At 36.2% G+C, this 25,879-nt stretch overlaps 1 protein-coding gene across 2 annotated transcripts in view; it reads left to right on the top strand.

Moving 5' to 3' along the window:
* The window catches only part of TENM1 (teneurin transmembrane protein 1), an 862,693-nt gene that overhangs the window by 640,398 nt on the left and 196,416 nt on the right, over window positions 1-25,879 (top strand). For both annotated transcript variants that reach the window (XM_070462280.1, XM_070462279.1), the window contains one exon: window positions 24,842-25,027. In XM_070462280.1, the coding sequence (XP_070318381.1) occupies window positions 24,842-25,027 (186 nt within the window). The remainder of the gene's footprint in view (window positions 1-24,841; window positions 25,028-25,879) is intronic.

Raw genomic sequence — 25,879 nt, 5'->3', positions numbered from 1 at the left:
CCCTAAAAATATTTTGAATACATCTTTTTCTCTCTGTCTCCATTGCATCTACCCTCACCCTAGTGACAATTATCTGTCACCTGGACTCCTATAATAGTCACCTAAATGATTTCCTTGAATCTACTCTACTTCCTTCCACCCCATTCTCTGTGTTGTACTCAAAGAGGCCTTTCTCAATACAAATCTGATTTTTGTCACTCTCTTACTACCTTTCAATACTTTTCCACTGCTGCTACAATAAAGTCCAAAATTTTTAGCAAAGCTTACAAGGTCCTGAATTCTTTGGCCACTATCTTTTCTCCAGTCTTACCTCACGCTATTCTACTCCTCTCTCTTATTCTGCTTCGAACACACATTATCTGTTTTATCTACCCCATCACCACATGCTTATACCCATGCAGCTTATCATAGGTTTCAACTTAAATACCAGTACCTGAATGGGGTCAAAATTCTGGCATCCTCAAATTCAATCAGGGCACCCTGTTAAAGCATTGCACTTTGTCTTGTCCCTCCATAGTACTTATCAGAGTGTGGCTACACAGTTCTTTGGATACTTATGCAGTAGATTTTATGCTCATGAAGGCAAAGTACATATCTATCTTTGTTGTATTTCCACCAGTTAACACAATGCTTAACCCATGATGCACATTTAACAAATAGTTACGAGATTGATAAATGGGTGGAAGGTTAAAAGGAAGTAAAAAGGAAGGAGTGCTGATCTTCACAATGACAAATATTTGAGTAAAAGATTTTAGTCAAACATTTAGATATATCCAATAGTCACATATTTTAGGTTTACATAAATATAGGCAAACTATTTTCCTCTTTTAAGTCAAGGATAAGATCCAGTCTGATTGGCTGGCTTCTAATCATTTCACTTTTGTCATTCAGAAATCACTTTGTGATTTTGAAACCTTTTCTTAACTCAGTTGCTCAAAAATGAAATTGGATTGTATCCTGGACACAGCAGGAAGGTAATTTAAAGAACCCATGAACATTGTTGAAATTATCATGCAAGCTTATTAAATGCAATGTATATTTAAATTGAAAAAACTTTCTTTATTAAAACTAGATAGGTGAATTTTTACAGCTTCCAGCACTAAAATATATTAGATTTGAGAGTCAGGTTAGATTAATTTCTAATCTTTATGGAAATCATTTTTATTAAAAAGTGGAAAGTTAAGAATTTGACAGTTACAGGGTTTGGATAACTTTAAAAGGGTCATCATTTAAATATGCAGGAAAGTAAAATCAGAGTGCTTTCATGATAAAGATGATTTGTTTATTTTATGTGCTCATATTTAAAAGCTGTTTTAATATTTAGACTTGTTAAAGAAAATATGAAATGTGGTTGAATATATTAGAACCTAAATAAGAGTTTTGATTTTCATTTCCTTTTATAAGCGCCAACCAAGTAAATCTGAGCCTGGCCTTACACAGTGAAATGAAAAAGATTAAGGGGTTATTTTCACTTATCATGGAAGTAATCAAAATATTTATTTTTTATTTGCAAATACAGTCTATAATTTTGAAGTTAGCTGATACTTTCTACTTTGATAAAAGAATATCTCACATAAGTGTAATTTATTTGCTGGTCATTTATATTTCGTATTGTTTCAATTTAAAGGACCCTTTGGTTTCTGGGGGTGGTTCACTCAGAGGTAGATTAAAACATGGTTTTCCCCAGGTGGTAGATGACAACAGAGTGACTTGAAGCTACCTCTCCCCTTTGATTTTGGATTGCTGTTGGTGTTCTTAAAAATTGGAAACCAAACCTCAAATTAATACAAAATTTTCCTCCTCCAAAAGAGCAGGGGCATTTGTCTAGTATGTTTATTGCTGGTTTACAAGTGACTTGCAAAGAAGGTTGTAACTTGTGAGAATACTTCTGAAGGATAGGCAAAACTTAACTATCCTCACATTCTAGTCCTTTCAAACCAGTGATTCCATAGAACGAACTCCCCACTCAATGAAGATAAGAGTGAAAATAGAGATTCCGGTGTTTACTGTTGAGCAGAGAAATTTAGTGTCTCATAGCCACTGGTTTTCTCTCATTATTTTGACTTATTGTTAATCTTAGCCAAGTGTGTAAGAATTAACAGTTCCCTTTCCTGCTGCTTTAAAAAAAATTCTTTTAATTGAAGTATAGTTGATTTACAATGTTGTGTTAGTTTCAGGTGTATAGCAAAGTGATTCAGTTATACATATACATATATATATCTTTTCAGATTCTTTACCTGTATAGGTTATTTAAAGATATTGAATATAGTACCCTATACCATACAGTACATCCTTGTTGTTTATCTGTTTTATATATAGTGATGTGTATCTGTTTATCCCAAACTCTTGATTTATCCCTCCCCTCCCATTCTCCTTTGGTAACCATAAATTTGTTTTCTATGTCAGTGAGTCTATTTCTGTTTTGTAAATAAGTTCATTTGTATCATTTTTTGAGATTCCACATATAAGTGATGTCACATGATATTTATCTTTGCCTGGCTTAGTGTGATAATTTCTGAGTCCATCCATGTTGCTGCTGCAAATGGCATTATTTCATTCATTTAATGGCTGAGTACTATTCCATTGTGTACGTGTGTGCTGCGTGCATGCTAAGTCACTTCAGTCATGTCTAATTCTTTGCACTCCTATGGACTGTAGCCCATCAGATTCCTCTGTCCGTGTCATTCTCTAGGCAAAATACTGGAATGGGTTGCCATTCTCTTCTCCAGGGATCTTCCCGACCTAGGGATTGAACCCATGTCTTTTGCAGCTTCTGCATTAGTGGGCAGGTTCTTTACAACTAGTGCCACCTGGATGTGTGTGTGTGTGTGTGTGTGTGTACACCACATCTTCTTTATCCATTCATGTGTCAATGGACATTTTGGTTTCCATGTCTTGGCTGTTATAAATAGTGCTGCTATGAATGTACTTTGGCCACCTGATGCAAAGAGATGACTCATTGGAAAAGACCCTGATGCTGGGAAAGATCGAAGGCAGGAGGAGAAGGGGAGGACAGAGGATGAGATGGTTGGATGGCATTACCAATTCAGTGGACATGAGTTTGAGCAAACTCTGGCAGATAGTGAAAGACAGGGAAGCCTGGCATGCTGCAATCCATGGGATCTCAAAGAGTTGGACACGACTGAGTGACTGAACAACAATTTGAACATTGGGGTGCACGTGTGTTTTGGAATTAGAGTTTTCATCTTTTCCAGATATACGCCCAGGACTTCCTGCCTTCTTTTTGTATCCACAGCAGCCCTTAGCATGGAGCTTTCAAAATGCCAGCTCTGTGTCTACCATTCTACATCTTGTGCCAGCATTTTAAATTCAACACGTCTAAAACCAAACACAGTGCTCATCCCAGGCAGTCACTGCCCTTTCTAGACGTCCTGGTTTCTCTCAATGGTGCCAACCTTTTTCTAGTCACCCAGACTGAGAACTGCAGTCAGACACTTTTATATTTATCAGTAATTGATGTATAAAACATACCTTAAGGTCTTGTTCTACCCTGAGCTACATAGGGTACTCAATATATGTTTACTAAATAAACTAATGAAATAATTCCACATGTATATATTGAGTGATTATCATGTGTTAGGAAATTTAAGAGAGAAAAGAAAGATTGAGACTCAGCTACTGCCTTCATCACCTTATAATATAGTAAGGAGAATATGTATACAAAACCACAGTAACAGATTTTATGCAGTAACAGCCATAGTGAAGTAAAAAGGTGCTCAGTTGTGTCTGACTCTTTGCAACCCCTTGGACTATACAGTCCATGGAATTCTCTAGGCTAGAATACTAGAGTGGGTAGCCTTTCCCTTCTCCAGGGGATCTTCTCAACCCAAGGATTGAACCCAGGTTTCCCACATTGCAGGCAGATTCTTTACCAGCTGAGCCACAATGGAAGCCCAAGAATACTGGAGCTGGGTAGCCTATCCCTTCTCCAGCGGATCTCCCAACCCAGGAATCAACCCAGGGTCTCCTGCATTGCAAGAAGACTATTTAGCAACTGAGCTACCAGGGAAGCCCCAGTAACAGCCATAATAGATGCATAAACAAAGCACTGTGTAAGTACAGACAGGGTGATATCATCCTTGCCTTGAAGCATCATGAACCATGGACTATTGCCTTCAGACGGTGTCACTCAAGCTGAAAGATCATTTGAACAGATGGAGATAGGTTGTGGGAAGAGCACTGAAGAAAGAGAAAACATGATGTAGCTCTAGGTGCATGAAAAGGAAAGTGATTTGAGATCAGGGCTGGTAGTCAAATTCATCTGTAGCCAAGGATGCAAAAAGGAGAATGACAAATGCTAAAGTCAGAAAGGTAATGATTATGGTTTGGTTGGGAAGAGTTTCAATCTCTAGGCTAAGGATGTTGGACAATCCTTTGTGCTTTGGGAAACTATGAAATATTTTTACACATAATGTATGATGAGAGTTGTGCCTTGTCCAAAGAGAAACCCAAATGTTAAGTGTAGACAAACCATGCAATAATGAGGAACACCTAAACTCAGGAATGGTTAGAAGAAAAACTTTGAGATCAAATAGCTGTTTTCAATTATCCAAGAGGCTGACCAGTGGAAGGGAGACTATGTCAATTTTTGGTAGATCAAAAGGACAGAAATAAAACCAAATGGTGAAAGGAAGAGAATAACCAACATCAGCTCAAATTAAAAAATTACCTTCTAATTTGGCTGCATAAAAATAGAATTGAGGGAACTTCCCTGGTGGCCCAGTGGTTAAGACTTCACCTTCCAATGCAGGGACTGTGGGTTTGATCCCTGGTCAGGGAGCTAAGATCCTACATGCCTCATGGCCAAAAAACCAAAACATAAAACAGAAGCAATATTGTAACAAATTCAATAAAGACTTTAAAAATGGTCCATGTTTTTTAAAAAGTCTTTTTAAAAAATAAAAAGATCATCTTCAAAACAGTAGAACTGGAATTGATTGGTTTTACCAAGCGATAGCTGAACTTCAGGGAAAATATCAGAAAGGTAGGAGGTTTGGATATCAAAGTAAGGAGTTGAACTTGATGAATTTTCTAGCTCTCCCAGGTCCTAACACCCTATTATTCTAGCTTGTAGTTGGTTGTAGCATGTTTAAAGAGAGAACAGAACAATTGAGAAACCAATAAGGAGGTTTTTGTAAGACTCAAGATGAAAAAGATGATGGAGGCCCTGATTAGCAGAGATCATCATAATAGCTAACACACAGCCCTACTATAAGCACTTTACATATATTTATTCATTTGATCCTTATAACAACCCATATTATAGGTGGGAAACCCATATTATAGATTATTATAGATTATTATACAACAACCCATATTATAGATTTAGTGACTTGCCCAAGGTCACATAGTTAATCTATAGCTGAACTAGTATTCCAGCCCAGGAATTCAGACTTCAGAGTCCTGACTGTTAACTACTATGCTATGCTGGCTCTCAGAGAGAGAACTATAAGTGGAAATGAAAACCAAAGAATTGAAAGACCTGGCTAGATATGAGCAGAAGGGGAGAAGAATATGAAAACATGATGCCAAGGTTCCTAGTTTTAGAAACCAGGAACATTATCATGATATTAACAAACATAATGAAATTGGGGTGAAAAAACTGTGTTATAAGTAGAAATTAAAAGGTAGGTTAGAAATATTTTGAGTTTAAGGTGATGATGGACTAGTCAGGGAGAAATATGTAACATGATATCTGTGGAATTGAAAGTAAGTCAAGGACTTTAACTTTGTGTAAATATAGCCAGGTTAATATACTTCCTACCCGTAGCTTTCCCACAATACAGTACAACCTCTCTGAAATGCTGATATTATGGGACAAGGATAGATACGAAGTCAAGTTCTTTATATAATAATTCCATTATTAATTCTTAGAACAGTGAATATGGCAGCTTTAAGGAAACATAAAATATGTCCTTAGAGTTCAGAAGACACTAATAACCAGACAGTTTTTTAACCACTTTAGTGATTTCCATAGAGTAAAATTATAAAGACTAAACGTATTGGCACTAAGTTGTGCATTTAAATGATATATAAGGACATTTATATGCCTTTGTCTTCGTCGTGCAGAGGATTTTGTTGACTCTGGATTCTTTACATTTTGTCTCTCCTTGTCATATTTATTTACAGGGGTAAAAATAAACTGTAGGTGCATGGTCTGCTGGGCAATGACGGCAGCTTTGTAAATATGTATGCAGCCCTTCCCCAGGTCTTTGACAGAAAGCAGTGCCTCTGTAATGCCTTGAACACACCTTCTGCATTAAGGATGCAGGGAGAGCCTATCAGTTTCAGAGGTTGCCTGACGACCTCTAGCAGTGTCTCTCCTGTGAACTCCAATTAGACTTCATTTTCTAAATCCCAAGAACCCTTAGCAACAGTGTTGGATGGGATAAAAATGATTATATAAGCTCTCGTTCATTCCAAGTAAATTTTCCCATCTGCATGAAATATCCTTTCAGCCAACAGCTTTGGCTTTACCTCTGAAGTATGCTATCAGATATGTTTGAGGGCTTGGATGTGGCTGAAGATCTCTCAGTGCATCGTCTATAGAGATCAGGGGACATAGACCTTTCCGCGCTCACTTGGGAGGCTTATTGCCTCAGAAAAACCCCAAGCAAGAGTTTTAGGTGTCCATCAAGGGGACTAATGAAATTCATTTGGGGGAGAAAAGAGGTAATGTCAATATTTTTTTAAGAAGGAAGAAGAGATGTAATATCAGTCAGAAGGAAGAGAAAGTTCTCCTTAGCACAATTTTAACAGTATGTCCATTCATGCCAAAAGGAATGCTAAGCTTGATATATAAGGAATGGGGCTTCCCACGTGGCACTAGTGGTAAAGAACCTGCCTGCCAATGCAGGAGACATAAGAGATGAGGGTTTGATCCCTGGGTTGGGAAATCCCCTGGAGGAGGACATGGCAACCCACTCCAGTATTCTTGCCTGGGCAATCCCATGGACAGAAGAGCCTGGTGGGCTACGGTCCATAGGTTGCAAAGTCAGACACAACTGAAGCGACTTAGCAGACATGCATAAAAAGCAGTTTTCTAATTTACAAATAAATGTCTCAAGTAGCCACTCTGAGCCAGGATGTAATAATAATTGCTCCAGTAGTAGTTGTTTATAGTTTAATAAGTGAGAGCATGTTTTATTGAGGCCAAGAACATAAGTTTGATACCTTGATACTTTTGATATTGTGATGTCTTTGGCTTGCCCTTTTGGGAGATCACAGACTACAAATCGGTGGAAATGATGATAAGAGAATCTATCACAGCACAGAGCTGTGGATAGACCAATACAAACTTTTCCATAGCTGAATAATCAGTCCAGAACACAGAGCCTACTACAAATCACAAATCATATATTGGGAGTTTCCAGCATTAATATTTTCTTCTTTTTTTTTCCATTTATTTTTATTAGTTGGAGGCTAATTACTTTACATCATTACAGTAGTTTTTGTCATACATTGAAATGAATTAGCCATGGATTTACATGTATTCCCCATCCCAGTTAATATTTTCTTCTTAAGGGTGATGGTTTTACCCTGTTCGGTTAAGTGGAAAGTATTTGTGCGACGAGTGTCTAGATTTCAGCATTCTTTGCTAACTGAGGATATTATTGGATAGACAAGTGTGTTGGGTTTGTAATCAAAGGACTGAGACAGTTTTGCATCTGTAGCCAAGAATGAGTAGAGATTCACCTCAACCTCAGTGTTTCCAGTCACTGATCACTGAGCTAAGCAATATACAATCTCGAGTTATGGGAGAATATTTCATTTGGCCTAAAAGCAAACAGGATTTATTCCAAAGGAAATATTCTAGATATTGAAAAAAAGCCAGTTGAGTATTTTATTGAATTCAAGAATTGTAAGCCAGGCATGATTTTTCTGTCTTGTCAGATTTTTCAGATTTGCCAAAGAACTTTTCACCAGTTTATAAAGGAAATCCAAAGCCACATGATAAGCATAACCCAGGAAGCATTAAGCTGAAAGTCAATTCCACTCTTGATCTTCAACACTAGATTCTTTCACATTTAGTTCTTATCCAAGAATTTGAGACTCAAGAGTTTTATAGGTTGGAGTGTGTTGTCGTTGTTGCTGCTGTTATTACTGCTGCTTCTGTGTACAGAAGGAGCTAGCTGGCATGTTGTATCATTTTGTGGTCTCTTCAATCAAATTGTTGTTCAAATGTAAGATAGTGTTAAGTTATTAAAATATATTGAAGCCCATTGTGAAGCTGGGGCTAAAAGACAAGTGTTATGCTTATGTCATAGGTTTTCTGTGTAAAACTGAGAGAGATACTGTTACACCTCAAACACAGAAATGTGATATATAGCCCACAGTAAAACCAAATCTTCTTTAAATTTAATTTTATTTTTAATTGTATGATAATTACTTTACAATATTGTGATGGTTTCCGCCAAACGTCAACATGAATCAGCCACATTATACACATGTCCTCTTCCTCTTAAACCTCTCTCCCACCCCTCTAGGTAATCACAGAGCACTAGGTAATCACAGATTACTAGGTAATCACTTTGGGTTCCCTGCATCATACAGCAAACTCCCATTGGATATCTATTTTACATATGGTACTGTATATGTTTCAATCTCTCTCAAGTCATCCCACCCTCTCCCTCCTGAGCTCTGACCAAAAGTCTGTTCTTTATGTCTGCATCTCCTTTGCTGTCCTGCAAATAGGATCATCAGTACCATCTTTCTAGATTCCATATATATGCGTTAGTATACAATATTTGTCTTTGTCTTTCTGACTTATTTCACTCTGTATAATAGGCTCTAGCTTCATCCAGTTTATTAGAACTGACACAAATGTTTTCCTTTTTATAGCTGTGCAGTATTCCATGTGTATATATGGCACAACTTCTTTATCCATTCATCTATCAATGGATATCTAGGTTGCTTCCATGTCCTAGCCATTGTATATAGTGCTACAGTGAACATTGGCTACATGTGTCTTTTTCAATTATGGTTTCCCAGGGGTATATGCTGGGTCATATGGTATCTTTAGTCCTAGTTTTTAAAGGAATCTCCATACTGTTCTCCATAGTGGCTATATCAATTTGCATTCCCACCAACAGTACAAGAGGGTTCCCTTTTTTCCATACCCTCTCCAACTTTTATTAAAACCAAATCTTTGTCATAGCAAAGTACTATAAAGATCGCATGGAGGTGATATTGAATTTAGCTCTGTGCAATAAATGTGTTATCAACTAATAGATATGTTATCAACTAATATGTTCCCAACTGCTTTTCAGAGAAACAAGGACTCGAAGTGTATGTGTATATGCGTGTGTATGTGTATACCTGCATGTGTCCTGAGCATATGTGCTACAAAGTTAACAGTTATTCCACTTTCAAGTAGAACGTCTACCACTGAAGTATTCAAGGAGCTGAAAAACAATACCAAATACACCCTTTATTCTTGTTGTTTAGTCTCTAAGTCATGTCTGACTCTTCGCAACTGCATGGACTACCATGAGCCAGATTTCCCCGTCCTTCATTATCTTCTGGAGTTTGCTCAAAGTCATGTCCATTGAGTCAGTGATGCTACTATTTTTGGTTGATTCATTGCTTGATTTCAGTGAACAGCTGGGTATACACTCTAATAACTTTTCCAGTTCTTAACCTGCTTGACTTGGGCAATACTCACACTTATCAAATCAACTTACTTTTTCCCTTACTCTTATTTCCCATATTCAATCACAAAAAACGATGAGAAAATCTTCATAGTTTCCCCAATAAAATTTGTATTATAGTCTATCAAAGAGAAGGTCTCTATCTATTCAGGTTCTTTCATCCTGAATTCTTTATTTTCCTTATGCTCCCAGTCTGCTTTCCTTTGATCTTTAACTGATTCTACTGGATGCTGAACAAGTGGACATGTAATACTTTCTTATTTTTCATGAATTTTTACATAAAAGGTGTCCTTTGCTTGTTTAGAATGCCATACGATATTATTGAAAATATTACTTACATGTATATTTTGGAACCTGATACCCAGGGCTTCCCAGGAGGTGCTAGTGGTAAAGAATCCACCGGCCAGTGCAGGAGACAAAAGAGACGTGGGTTCGATCCCTGGGTGGGGAAGACCCCCTGAAGGAGGAAATGGCAACCCACTCCAGTATTCTTGCCTGGAGAAGCCCATGGACAGAGGAGCCTGGCAGGCTTCAGTCCATGGGGTTGCAGAGAGTTAGACATGACTGAAGCTACTTAGCACACATGCAACTGATACCCAGACTTAATATTTCAGTGTATCCAATATTATTATTGTTTAACATTGGGCACAGCCAAAGTGGCAAGAATAACAGAATTTACTAAGAATTTTTGTCTACAAAGTAAATCTGAGAGAAACGGTTCTGAGGTAGGCTGTGAAGGATTCACTGTTCTTTGTCAGCATGCAACAAAGAGGTGTTCCAGCTATATCCTAGTTCAATTTATACAAGTGTTGTTCATTGTTGACATGCATAAAGAAACTTATTAAAAATGAAATGTCTCAATAGAACTTTAAAGTGTCTGCCTATATTTTTCATGTTCTTTTCCAATACACTGGCACAGAAGACTGTTTATGTTTTAGCATTCTTTTGTCATATTTTGTAGTCTGTAATGTTAATGTATTTTCAACCAGATAGAAAATATTGCACACAGAACTATTCATAAGACAAATATATTAGAACAAATATCATTTCTATCATGTTTATAAATTATACAATCGCCAGCATCTGTTTTCTGTTAGTCCTTCCCCCACACCCACAGCACTGCTGATCCTAAAAGATTGGGATTGAAAACATCTTAAAATCAGTCCAGAAACTCCATTTGGAAATGGATGCAATTGCAAGAGTGTGGATACAGTTCAAAGTGAGGAATGCTTCGTGTTGGAAACCTGCTTCTCCATGTGTAGTGATTTATTTCTTAGAGGATTTCCTTCATCAAACGAATATTGTTTCTCACCTGGATCCTTGTGGGGCTGAAACTGTCAATCAGATTAAGAGTTGTGGCATATGTCTCTGGGGAGAGGGATTAAGTGCTGAGGTTAAGTCACATCTCCACTTATTTACGTGGACTTCCCTGGTGGCTCAGTGGTAAAGAATCTACCTGCCAATGCAGGAGACACAGGTTCAATCCCTGGGTTGGGAAGATCTCCTGGAGAAGGAAATGGCAACCCATGCCAGTATTCTTGCCTGGGAAATCCCACGGACAGAGGAGTCTGGTGGGCTGCAGTCCATGGGATTGCAAAAGAGTTGGACATGACAGAGTGCCTAAATGACAACAAGAAAAACCACTTATTCATTCAACAGAGTGGTCCCTAAAGACAGTCATTTCTTTTTTTTTTTTTATTGTTGATAACATTTTCAGTTCAGTTCAGTCACTTAGTTGTGTCCGACTCTTTGTGACCCCATGGACTGCAGCATGCCAGGCCTCCCTATCCATTGCCAACTCCCAGAGTTTACTCAAACTTATCTCCATTGAGTCGGTGATACCATCCAACCGTCTTATTCTCTGTCGTCCCCTCTCCTCCCGCCTTCAGTCTTTCCCAGCATCAGGGTCTTTTCCAATGAGTTGGTTCTTCGCATCAGGTGGCCAAAGTATTGGAGTTTCAGCTTCAGCATCAGTCCTTCCAGTGAATATTCAGGACTGATTTCCTTTAGGATGGACTGGTTGGATCTCCTTGCAGTCCAAGGGACTCTCAAGAGTCTTTTCCAGCACCACAGTTCAAAAGCATCAATTCTTCAGTGCTCAGCCTTCTTTATGGTCCAATTCTCACATCCATACATGACTACTGGAAAAACCATAGCTTTGACTAGACGGACCTTTGTTGGCAAAGTGATGTCTCTGCTTTTTAATATGCTGTCTATGTTGGTCATAGCTTTTCTTCCAAGGAACAAGCATCTTTTAATTTCATGGCTGCAGTCACCATCTGCAGTGATTTTGGAGCCCAAGAAAATAAAGTCTGTCACTGTTTCCATTGTTTCCCCATCTATTTGCCATGAAATGATGGGACTGGATGCCATGATCTTAGTTTTCTGAATGTTGAGTTTTAAGCCAGCCTTTTCACTCTCCTCTTTCACTTTCATCAAGAGGCTCTTTAATTCCTCTTTGCTTTCTGCCATAAGGGTGGTGTCATCTGCATATCTGAGGTTATTGATATTTCTCCTGGCAATCTTGATTCCAGCTTGTGCTTCATCCAGCCTGGCATTTCGCATGATGCACTCTGCATGTAAGTTAAATAAGCAGGGTGACAATATATAGCCTTGACGTATTCCTTTCCCAATTTGGAACCAGTTCATTGTTCCATATCCAGTTCTAACTGTTGCTTCTTGACCTGTATACAGATTTCTCAAGAGGCAGGTCAGGTGGTCTGGTATTCCCATCTCTTGAAGAATTTTCCACAGTTTGTTGTGATCCACACAGTCAAAGGCTTTGGTGTAGTCAATAAAGCAGAAGTAGATGTTTTTCTGGAACTCTCTTGCTTTTTCTATGATCCAACGGATGTTGGCAATTTGATTTCTGGTTCCTCTGCCTTTTCTAAATCCAGCTTGAACATCTGGAAGTTCTTTCCAAATAAGTATATATCCGTAAAAATATCTTGGTCTGCATATATTTAAATTTCATATGTATAACTTGCTTTGTTCCATTATCATTATGTTTTTAAGGTTTATCAATTTTCTACCTCTACTGTGTTCAACTTCTGTATTTTTTTTTTGCATCATGTGAACACACCAAAATTTATGTATCCACTTTCCTATTGATGTACATTTGGGTTGGACACACACACACACATGCACATATCAATGAATATAGTTTTAAATGTTCTTAGTCTTTTCTGTTTCATATGGATTTTAAGGTCAGGTTTTCAAGCTCTATGAAAAAGGTTATTGGAATATTGACTGTAATTACATTGAATTTACAGAACTAGTAGAGGAAAATTAACATCTTAATGATATTGAGGTTTGCGAGCCATGAGCATAGTATGTCTCTCCATTGATTGAGTCTTTGTATGTGTCCTTCAACTCAAAAAATTTTAAATTCTTGCATGAAAGAACATTGAACCTTTTTTTGCAAGATATGTTATGGAACATACCTCAACATAATAAAAGCTATATATGACAAACCCACAGCAAGCATTACCCTCAATGGTGAAAAACTGAAAGCATTTCCCCTAAAATCAGGAACAAGACAAGGGTGCCCACTCTCACCACTACTATTCAACATAGTTTTGGAAGTTTTGGCCACAGCAATCAGAGCAGAAAAAGAAGTAAAAGGAATCCAGATAGGAGATGAAGAAGTGACGCTCTCTCTGTTTGCAGATGACATGATCTTCTACATTGAAAACCCTAAAGACTCTACCAGAAAATTACTAGAGCTAATCAACGAATATAGTAAAGTTGCAGGATATTAAAATTAACACACAGAAATCCCTTGCATTCCTATACACTAACAATGAGAAAACAGAAAGAGAAATTAAGGAAACAATACCATTCACCATTGCAACAAAAAGAATAAAATACTTAGGAGTATATCTACCTAAAGAAACAAAAGACCTATACATAGAAAACTATAAAACACTGATGAAAGAAATCAAGGAGGACACAAACAGATGGAGAAATATACTGTGTTCATGGATTGGAAGAATCAATATTGTCAAAATGACTATACTACCCAAAACAATCTATAGATTCAATGCAATCCCTATCAAGCTACCAATGGTATTTTTCACAGAACTAGAACAAATAATTTCACAATTTGTATGGAAATGCAAAAAACCTCGAATAGCCAAAGTAATCTTGAGAAAGAAGAATGGAACTGGAGGAATCAACCTGCCTGACTTCAGACTATACTACAAAGCCACAGTCATCAAGACAGTATGGTACTGGCACAAAGACAGAAATATAGATCAGTGGAACAGAATAGAAAGCCCAGAGATAAATCCACGAACCTATGGACACCTTATCTTCGACAAGGGAGGCAAGAATATGCAATGGAAAAAAGACAACCTCTTCAACAAGTGGTGCTGGGAAAACTTGTCAACCACTTGTGAAAGAATGAAACTAGAATACTTTCTAACACCATACACAAAAATAAACTCAAAATGGATTAAAGATCTAAATGTAAGACCAGAAACTATAAAACTCCTGGAGGAGAACATAGGCAAAACACTCTCCGACATAAATCACAGCAGGATCCTCTATGACCCACCTCCCAGAATATTGGAAATAAAAGAAAAAATAAACAAATGGGACCTAATGAAACTTAAAAGCTTTTGCACAATAAAGGAAACTATAAGCAAGGTGAAAAGACAGCCCTCAGATTGGGAGAAAATAATAGCAAACGAAGCAACAGACAAAGGATTAATCTCAAAAATATACAAGCAACTCCTGCAGCTCAATTCCAGAAAAATAAATGACCCAATCAAAAAATGGGCCAAAGAACTAAACAGACAGTTCTCCAAAGAAGACATACAGATGGCAAAAAAAAAAACACATGAAAAGATGCTCAACATCACTCATTATCAGAGAAATGCAAATCAAAACCACAATGAGGTACCATTACACGCCAGTCAGGATGGCTGCTATCCAAAAGTCTACAAGCAATAAATGCTGGAGAGGGTGTGGAGAAAAGGGAACCCTCTTACACTGAATGGAATCTTTTAAAAAAAATTGTATGTTCTATTTATAGTTGGCTCTGCCTGATATATAGCCATGCTGCTGATTTTTTTCTGTTGATCCTGTTTACAGTAACTTTGCTACCCTCTCTTCCTGTTTTCATAGTTTACCTGTATATTCAGTTCTGTGTCTTCCTCTACAGACATTGGAGAAGGAAATGGCAACCCACTCCAGTATCCTTGCCTGGAAAATCCCATGAGACAGAGAAGCCTGGTGGGCTGCAGTCCATGGGGTCACAAAGAGTTGGGCACGACTGAGCGACTAACACTTTACTACAGGCATTAAACATTTTATATTTCGGTTGCTTTATTGTGCTAGCTAAGTTATCCAGTACCATACTAAATTGGAAGCAGTAGTTAATTGTGGTACTTCTGACTTTAAGGGAACTATGTTATTTTATCACTAAGTTTGACACTTATTTTAGGGCTTTGGTAAATCACCTTTATCATATTTGGTAAATTCCCATCTAGTCCTATTGTGCTAAGAGATTACATTATAAATAGGAACTATATTATGAATATATAATATTATATAATACTATTTCTGTATATAAGATGATAGTTTTTCTTTAATCCATTATGAAATGAGATTAAACTGAAATGGATTAATTCAATGATGAATTATACTAATAGATTTTCAAAAGTTAAACCATCCTAGCATTCATGCCTACTTTGTTGTAATTTCTTATATTTGTGTATATCTGGTTTGATTTCCAGATCTTTTATTAAAGATTTTTGCATCCATGTTTATAAGTGAGATGAGGCTACAAAAAAGTCCTTTCTTCTTTTCTCACCTTACTTTGGAACCAGATCATAGTAGTCTCATAAAATAGTTCAGGAAGTCTTCTCTCTTTTCATGTTCTCTGGTGTGACTTAAAATAGAGATTACCTGTCTCTTAGAAGTTTGGCTAAACACACCTGTAAAATCATCTGGGCCATTTTCAATGTCTTTAAGATCTATCCAGCCTTTTGGTTTCTTCTCAAATCCTTTTTTTCTTGAAAAATCATCTGCTTCATCTAAGATTTCAAAGTTACTGTCATAAAATTGTTTATAGTACTTTCTCATTTACTTTTATATTTTAAACTTTAATATTTATTTTTATCATTTCCTTTCTCTTTTTCTTATTCTATTTTGTCAAAGCTTTCTCTATTATTCATGTCAAAGATACAAATTTTGGTTTTGTTCATCTTCTCTATTATTTCTTTGTTTCTCCCTTCATTAACTTTTAGCTCTTACTATTATTGTTTCCTCCCTTCTACTTATATGTAATCTTTTTTCTTACTCCTTGAGTTGGATGCTTTGTTCATTAATTTTCAATTGTTCTTTTCTACTGAATGTATGAAAAGATATAAATTTCCTCTAAGTTACTGTCTAAGCTGCATCCCACAAGTTTTTATAAATAGTATTTTCATTGTTACCCAGTTCCTAATTTCCAATGTAATTTTTATGTGATTCATGAATTATTTTTTTTTTTTTTGTCTCATTAGATTTTTTTTTCTTTTTTTTTTTTCTTTCCCATTTATTTTTATTAGTTGGAGGCTAATTACTTTACAGCATTGCAGTGGTTTTTGTCATACATTGAATTAGCCATGGATTTACATGTATTCCCCATCCCGGTCCCCCCTCCCACCTCCCTCTCCACCCCATCCCTCTGGGTCCTCCCAGTGCACCAGGCCTGAGCACTTGTCTCATTTCATGAATTATTTTAAAGTATATTTTTAAGGAACACTTTTCTGCATTTTTGCTTTTGCTTTTTGTTCACTGATTTCTAATTTTAGTGCATTTTGCTGAAGCAGCATGATCTATATGGTGTAGAATATTTGCCATTTGTTGAGCTTTCCTTTGTAAACTAATAATTGTCTGTTTTCTGGATGTTCTGTGTGTTCTTGAAAAGAATGTGTATTTATGGTCATAGCTTTGGGGTTCTACACATGTTCATTATATAAAAGTTGTTAATTGTGCTATTCAACTTTTCTACATCCTCATTAATTTTTTATCTTTTTATTCCTGGTGGTGAAATTTTCAATTTGTCTTATTACAAGTATGTCAAGGTTTGCTTTATATATATTGAAGCTGTATTTTCTTATAGGATCACAATTGTTACCTCTTCCTGGTGAATAAACCCTTTTATCATTATATAATGACTCTATCCATAGTGATCTTTACACCTTGAAATCTATTTCATCTGATAATATTGTAGCTACCACAATTTTCTTGGTACTTTACTACAATGCTTTTTTCCCTTCTTGATAACTTTTCTGTATTAGTATGTTTCAGCACACCTCTTATTAACAGAAAGAACAAAACTAGGTTTTCTGTTTCACTCAGTTCCAGAGTCTCACTCTTTTAAACTGCAAGTTCAATTTGTTTTTATTTACTAGGATTACTGACATGTTTGGATTTATATCCTATAATCTTATTCTGTGTCTCCTATTTACATCATTTATTTTTTCATTGACTTTTACCCTTTTTCTGCCTTTGCTCTGATTACCTAGGTTATCTTCATTCTTATTCCTCTATTTCTGGTTAGGAAATTATATATTCTGTTCTTTTGCATATTATCTTTAACTTCTTAATATTTTGTTAAAACATAATATACATATAGAAAAGGACAAGAGTCCTAGGTGTACAACTCAGTTAATTATCCAGATAGGAAACACCTGTGGTAGAAAATATTCTACCACTGACAGCATGTTTTTACTCTATCTTTTGATTAAAAGAAGTTCTTAATTTTGATATTGTCCAATTTTATCTTTTATCTTTATGGTCAGCATTTTGTGTACAGTTTTTTAAAAATTTTTGTACTCTAAAGATCATGAAATTGTTTTTTAATGTTATATTCTAGAAGCTTTGTCAATTTATTTTTAGTATATTTTATCTGGAATTGATTTTGTATATAGGATTCGGTAGAGATGAAATTTTTATTAAAGGATATTCAGTTTCCCAAAACCATTTAAAACAGTAGTCATTTCTCATTTGCCTATGGTACCACCTCTACCGTAAATCAAGTATCCTTATATGTATGGAACTGTTTTAGGACTCTATTTACTCTGATTGGTCTATTTGCCATTGTACCAATGCCCACTGTCTAATTTAACATAGCATTATGATGTCTTCCTATCAGCTAGAGTACGTCTTTTCACCTTATTCTGCTCCTTTCTTTGACTGATCAATATACACATAAACATACAAACACACATACAACTGCTGAGATGTTGATTGGGGTTGTATTGAATCTGCAGGCGATTTTGGGGGAAATTGGCATCTTTAGTTTTGAGTTTTTCAGTTCATGAACATGTTATAGCTTTCCATTTATCCAGTTTTTCCTCTAGTTTTATCTCACAAATTTTTTTAAGTGTCCTCTTCATTTTATTTATTTATTTTTCCCCAATTATTTTTATTAGTTGGAAGCTAATTACTTTACAATATTGTAGTGGTTTTTGCCATACATTGACATGAATCAGCCATGGATTTACATGTATTCCCCATCCCGATTCCCCCTCCTACCTCCCCCTCTACCCGATCCCTCTGGGTCTTCCCAGTGCACCAGGCCAGAGCACTTGTCTCATGCATCCAACCTGGGCTGGTGATCTGTTTCACCCTAGATAATATACATGTTTCGATGCTGATCTCTCAAAACATCCCACCCTCACCTTCTCCCACAGAGTCCAAAAGTCTGTTCTGCACATCTGTGTCTCTTTTTCTGTTTTGCATATAGGGTTATCGTTACCACCTCTTCTAAATTCCATATATATGTGTTAGTATACTGTATTGGTCTTTATCTTTCTGGCTTACTTCACTCTGTATAATGGGCTCCAGTTTCATCCATCTCATTAGAACTGATTCAAATGAATTCTTTTTAACGGCTGAGTAATATTCCATGGTGTATATGTACCACAGCTTCCTTATCCATTCATCTGCTGATGGGCATCTAGGTTGCTTCCATGTCCTGGCAATTATAAACAGTGCTGTGATGAACATTTGGGTGGTTGTGTCTCTTTCAGATCTGGTTTCCTCTGTGTGTATGCCCAGCAGTGGGATTGCTGGGTCATATGGCAGTTCTATTTCCAGTTTTTTAAGAAATCTCCACACTGTTCTCCATAGTGGCTGTACTAGTTTGCATTCCCACCAACAGTGTAAGAGGGTTCCCTTTTCTCCACACCCTCTCCAGCATTTATTGCTTGTAGACTTTTGGATAGCAGCCATCCTGACTGGCGTGTAATGGTACCTCATTGTCGGTTTTGATTTGCATTTCTCTGATAATGTATCTCACAAATTTCAATGATTTTCCAGTATAGGTCTTACAAATATTGTGTTAAAATTATTAAGCATATTAATTCTAATAATTCATCTATACAGATTCTTTTTGTAGTGTGTATATGCACAATCATACTATCCTTGAATAACAGTTGTTTGTTCCTTTTCAATTTTTGTACTTTTTTTTCCTTTTCTTACATTATTGCACTGGCTAGGACCTCAAGAATTATGTTGTATAAAAGTGATGATCATAGGCATCTTTGCTCAGTGTCAATAATAGAAGAAAAGATTTCAACATCTCACAATTAAATAATGTTTTTGCTGTGGGGTTTTTGTAGCTTATCTCTATTGGTTAAAGCTGCTTTTAGTCTTAGTTTGCTGTTTTTTTCATGAACAAATGCTCAGTGTTTTATCAAATACTCATTATGTATCTGTGAAGATGATCATATGAGTTTCATCTTTTACTGTCTATATATGATGAATTGCAATTATTGATTTTCAAAGTTTAAAACAATCGTGCATTTTTAGAATGAATACAAATGGGTAATTATATGATTTCCTGTTATGTAATACTAGTTTTGCTGTGTTAATGTTTTGTTTAGAGATTTTACATCCACACTTATGAGTGAGATTAGCCTGTATTTTTTCTTATAATATCATCGTCAGAATTTTACATCAAGGTATGTTGACCTCATAAACACACTATGAAGTGTTTTCTTTTTTCCTATTCTTTGGAAAAGCTTATTCAAGATTGGCAATTTTTCTTCCTTAGAATTTTGGTAAATTTACAAATTAAGTTATCTGAGACTGTAATTTTTGTGGGGGGATATTTTTCATCGTATATTAAGGTTTTTATAGAAAATACTAAGTTTCCTTTTTTCCTTGTGTGCATTATTTTAAGCTGGATTTTTCTGGGAATTTGTCCATTCCACTGACAGTTTTAAATGTATTGACAAAAAGTTATTTGTGCTATCTTTTTATGATGTTTTATGTCTGAACAATCTGCAACAATGTCATCTTTTTCATTCCCAATATTAGTTATTTGGGCCTTCTGTATTTTCTTCTCCGTGAGCCCCATCAGGAGTTTATCAATTTTATTAGTTTATTCAAATCATCACATATTTGCTTTGTTGATTCTTTCTATCACATATTTATTCCTATTTAATTAATTTTAACTTTTAAAATTGTTATCTTCTTCATTATACCCTCTTGGAGTTTCCTTTGCTCTTCTTTATCTAATTTCTTTGAACTGGATGCTTGGGTCATTGTTTTTCAGCTGGCTCTCCTTTCTATCTTATAAATGTTCCTATACATATGGACTGAGTTATATTACACAAGTTTTTACATATTTGTTGTTGTTGTTCAGTTGCTAAATCATGTCTGATTCTTAGTGACCCCATGGACAACAGCACGCCAGACTCCTCTGTCCTCCACTGAGGACATTTTCATTCATTTCAAAATATTTCCTTATTTCCATGGTGATTTCTTCTGTGTTCTATAGTTCATTCAGAAGACTATTTCTTAATTTCTAAATTATGTGGATTTTATAATTATCTTTTGTTACTGATTTCAAGTTTAATTCCATAGTAGGGAGAAAACATGTTATATATAATTTCAGTACTTAGAAATACATTAAAACTTGCTTTATAACCCAGCCTGTGGTCAATATTTGTATATGCTCTCTGTGTACTTGAAATTTCTGTGTATGTTGTAGTTATTTAATGCAGTATTCTGTATTATCAACTAGATCAAATTTGTTAGTTATATTCTCAAATATTACATATTCTTTCTGAGTTATCTGCTTGTTCTATCAGTTAATGAGAAAGGGAATCATAAAAGTCTCTGACTATAATTGTGAATTTGTCTTTTTCTCTTTTTTGTTCCTTCACTTTTGCTTCAACATTTGGCTTGATATATTTCACTTCAGTGTTGGAAATTTTTTAGCCATTGTCTAGTCAAGTATTTTTTCTGTACCCATAAGATTGACAAAAGCTCTGATCAATCTTTGAGCCTTCCTGCTGCATCCACCAGAACTGACAGACATTTCTAGAAGAGAAACATCTATAAATGTCAGACACCTCTCTGGGTTATCATTTTCTCCTGGAAGTTGGCCCAGTAACTCTTTACTCTTTTGTGAATTCTAGTAATATTCAACAAAATTTAAAATATATTTTGTCTAGATTTTCTAGTTCTTATCAGAAGAGAATTGTAAAAATTACTTAGGTCACAATCACTAGAAACAGAGCTTCACTTTTCCTCTTTTATATGCATACTTGACAAAGTATCTCTTACCTAACTCATGAATACAAGGCTTTAGAAATATTGCACACAGGGGATTCCATTGTACCTAATATGATAAGGCAATATTTTATTTCACTACTGTTTTCTAATCCCCCAGTTTTACAATTATTATTATTATATAGTCAATGTTTTCTTACCACCTCTCTAGGCTAGTGGATAGTTTATTAATCCCCATCTCATTGAGGTTGCAGTTTTCAAGGGTTGTCCTTGCTTTCTGCAGAAGTTTCCGCTGCAACTCTTTATCTTAAGTGGGCCAAAGACCTCATCTCTTTTCCCTTTGTGGAGACAGATACCCAAGCCCCTAGTCATTACTGGATATAATAACCCCTCTAGGCTGCCAGAGGGTTGACTTACATGCTTACATGTTTGTATATTAACATCTTCTTTGCATCTGGCATTTGAGAATTTCTCTTTCTCGTGAGCTAAGACAGGCAATTTTTAAAATATTATGTTATATTCAACATTTCTAAAGGTTTATGCTGAAGTGGTTTAAGGATAGCCTAGTCTGTCTGCCATTTTGCTGATGCTATTCATCTAGTCCTACTACTTTTCAGGAAATCGTCAGAATAATGATACTCCTCTGTGTCTAAAATTTATAGTTGTATAAAGCAATGTATGCAAAATGGTTGCCTCTAATTGCTTCAGTCAGCTCTGGTTTGATTGCCTTTGACCTATTTAGCTCCCTAATTGTAGAAAGGCCCTTTCATTTCAGCTTTTAGTGTCTTGAGGGAAGCCATTAGGGGGAATATAATTACAATATCAAGTTCACTATAAGAACTAAATTTTAAAATTCAGATTATCAATCAGAGATACAGAATTAAGATATACAATGTTGGTGCTAATTCAAGATTAACCTACTTGAGCTACTATTTTTTAGGATAAGTCCCCCCTTTTTTGGTATTTTCTCGGTCCTGGAATTTTCTCACAATCTGGTGATCCCACACACAGTTTTCTATTCACTCTTCCACTCAGTGCAACATGGCGTTACAACTACTGCTTTATTAATGCAGCTCTTCCTAAAGTTGCCAACAGTTTCCATATTGGTAAATCTAATGGGTACTTCTCTGCCCATTGACCTCTAAGCAATATTTTACATGTAACTGAAACTCTAGGTGGCATTTTGGGCACTCCAAGGAGCTCCAGTTCTTTATGTCTCAGCTCAGAAAGAATTCAGTGAGAAGCAACGTGGTATCTAAGGAGTAATTTATTAGTCTAGGACCCTTGTGAGACTTGCAAGTAGGTGAGCAAGAGGATGCCTCACCCTGAAAACTTAGTGGGCCACAGTTTTATAGTCAAAAGAAAAATGGAGGGGGAAGACTACCTTCTTCCTCATTCTTGAATAGACATCACACTTCCATCATCAGTTTCTCCTCAGTGTTTGGTGAGGGAGTATTCTTGTCCCTCCCTAGTCAAGCCAGGACTATCATGGTGCTATGGAAATGAGCAAACAGGCAGTAACATATGCTAAAAATGGTAAATCATCTCAAGTTTTAGTAAATGTCACCTTTTCCTTATATTTTTATTTTTAGTGCATGCAGAGGAGCATGTCCCAGAAATCATTAACTTACTGAGCTCACTAGGCAGGATGTGGGTCTCATGCCACCATTATTTTATTGTTTTGGGGCGTGTCACATGCTTCTGTTGCATGGTTTTGTTGCTAAGCAAGCCTGTTGGTTTTGTGGTTAAGCAAACCTACTTTCTTGAGTGATCATTAACTTACAGGGATCTCCCATACATTTTTCTTTACTTACAATCCCCTAGTGGGGTTAACTAGTTAATTACCTACTTTATCCCCTTACTCTATCCCCATCATAACTACCCCCTTTTTCTTAAAATATTGTCCTCTTTTGGCTTTAGCTGCTTCGAACCCACCTGCAGTGCAGGGGATGTGAATTCGATCTCTGGGTCGGGAAGATCCACTGGAGAAGGAAATGGCAACCCACTCCAGTATTCTTGCCTGGGAAACCCCATGGACAGAGAAGCCTGGTGGGCTACAGTCCATGGAGTTGCAAGAATTGGACATGACTTAGTGACTACCATACCACAATCTACTGAATTTCCTCCTATCACTCACTATCCTCTCCTTCCCAGTCTGCTCTGATGGTCCCTCTTTTTCTATTTTATCTTTAAATAATGGAACTCCAAAGAACTCATTCTTTAGAGGATATCATGATGTCTCAAGCATAGATGCTAAATACCACCTATTTGCCAATGGTTGCCAGTTTCACATCTATTGCTTGGTCCTACCAAATTCATATATCTTACTGCTTAACTGATATTTTCATTTGGCTATCTCTATGTCATCTCAAAGTTAATTTGTTTGATCTTTCATCTTTTCCCATTTTGTTAGTAGCAGCATTATCCACCCCTTTGTTTATGTCAAGACTTGTATGTTTTCCTTTTCCTTCATTTCCTATATCCACTCTTAAGGAATTCATATTGGTTCTACTTCCAAGGTATATCTCAAACTGTCCAATGGCCCTGTCATGTATAAATTTTATTACTTCCATTGTGTAGTTATACAAGCAGAGATTAAGAAAACATGTTACTGTTTGCCTAACTGTACACAGATTTTATGCAGAAGAATTCTTTTTCCAAGTCCATTACTCTTTCTATGATACCTTGACCCTCAAAGAATACTTGTGAATGAATTAGTGAATATATAGATCCAGATAGTAATAAAACTCACTTGGATTCCAGAATATTCTCTTTTTCAGTCACCCCAAACCTATGGCATTCTTTTGACAGGATTTTATCTCCTTTCTGCCCCTCCAGCAAGGGAGTTTCATCAAGAAACAGTCTAACCAAACTTTTATTTTGGCTTTCTACTGTCATGATTTTATTAATATTTAGTGTGCCTAAAAAATAAGTCAATGAGACAGAAACTGGAAGAACTGGTAAGAGAGAAACTGGAAAGAACTGGTAATACATATTAATTACATTGGCTAAATATCGAATGACACTTTGAGATAAGATGTATAATAATCCATCAACAGTCATTCCAAATACTTAAAATAAATGTAAATATTGTTAGTATGATCAGGGAAACCAGTTGATTACTATCATTGGCAGCTTTACCTCTTGTGTATTATGAATTGTATTAGAAAGTTATCACCTTTCTGATTGTAAAACCTGTCTTCCCGAATGAAGTTAGGATAGTAACTAACTATTTACTATGTTAGTAACTAACTATTTACTATTTACACATATTTTACTATGTGTGTTTTCCCCAGTGATTTCTTACAGCGCCACAAAAATCTCTGCAACAAAACTTCTGTGGTCCTACTGAATTTTTAGTGAAAACCACTTGACATTTGGTTGCCACTGACTTCATTTTTGAGCCTTGAATGCTATTTTCATTTTTTGGACTCCTCAAAAGCAATATGATTTAGAGTTTATTTTATACATAGAGACATAATTACCTTTTTTAATAGAATTCTTCGTACATTCACTCACATGCTAGAAGTCTTTGTGACCTTTTGAATATAGGCATAGACTGAAATTTTGGTCATTGTAATGTGTTTTTGAAAGAGCAGACTTTGGTTGTAATAAAATATGTAAATGTGTCTTCTTTAAATTGCCCACAGAGCTGTGTACCATGGAGTGTGGTAGCCATGGGGTCTGTTCAAGGGGAATTTGCCAGTGTGAAGAAGGTTGGGTTGGACCAACGTGTGAAGAGCGCTCCTGTCATTCTCACTGTGCTGAGCATGGCCAGTGCAAAGATGGAAAGTGTGAGTGCAGCCCTGGATGGGAAGGCGATCACTGCACAATTGGTAAGTACTTGAAACAAAGTACATTGGATTAACTGAGAAAGTAAAGCAGTCTAAAAGTCAATCACCAGGGTTTTTGTAGACTTTGAGATGGGAGGAGAGAAGTAGGAGGGTTGGCCATCAGTTTGAAAGTTTCCTTAACTAGGAGGTTTCCTGTTTTGAGGATAATATTTTATTTACTTCTGTGCATTTTCTTTTTCATTACTTTGGTATTCTTTGTATTTTCTGCTTTCAAGTGTTTTGAGTTACTCAAATGAAAGATGATACATTAGAATAGTGTCATTAATTAATAAGAGAAGTGCTTTTGTTGTAAAGGTAGCATTCACTGGCCATTTTTCCTTTTGAAAAGTATGAATTGTTTGGGTTGAAAGTACTTAGATTGCCTCTAAGTCCCATTTCATTAAATGGGACTACTTTATCAGTGGGCATTCAATATCATTAAGGGCTATCTTTAATGCCTAAGGCAGACCCTCCTGACCTACGATCAAAAGAACATCTGTGTTGAATTTTTTATTGGGTAGTATAGATACTTTGTAAGAAAGCATCCACTCTCATCCCTCCTCACCAATTTCACAAATTTTTAGGATCCTGCCTGGGAGAACAGTTTGTGGGTATGAAAAAGTCTATGTGATAGTTAATGTATCACGTGGTCTTCACACCATAAAAAAAACACTAATTAATGTTCAGTTATAAAATACTCAACTTTTCAAAAAAAAATATATAGCCCTTGACACATACATGTATCTGCCACAAAGGTTTCCCTTGTATAGAGAGGGACAAGTACGATTCCCATTGTTCAGCTAAGGAAAGTGGGTCACACAATGTTCAGTGTCATTCTGTGAACACACAGAAAAT

Source organism: Odocoileus virginianus, unplaced genomic scaffold, assembly GCF_023699985.2.
Source record: "Odocoileus virginianus isolate 20LAN1187 ecotype Illinois unplaced genomic scaffold, Ovbor_1.2 Unplaced_Scaffold_2, whole genome shotgun sequence".
Classification (NCBI taxonomy): domain Eukaryota; kingdom Metazoa; phylum Chordata; class Mammalia; order Artiodactyla; family Cervidae; genus Odocoileus; species Odocoileus virginianus.
This window is presented reverse-complemented; position numbering and strand designations above follow the sequence as displayed.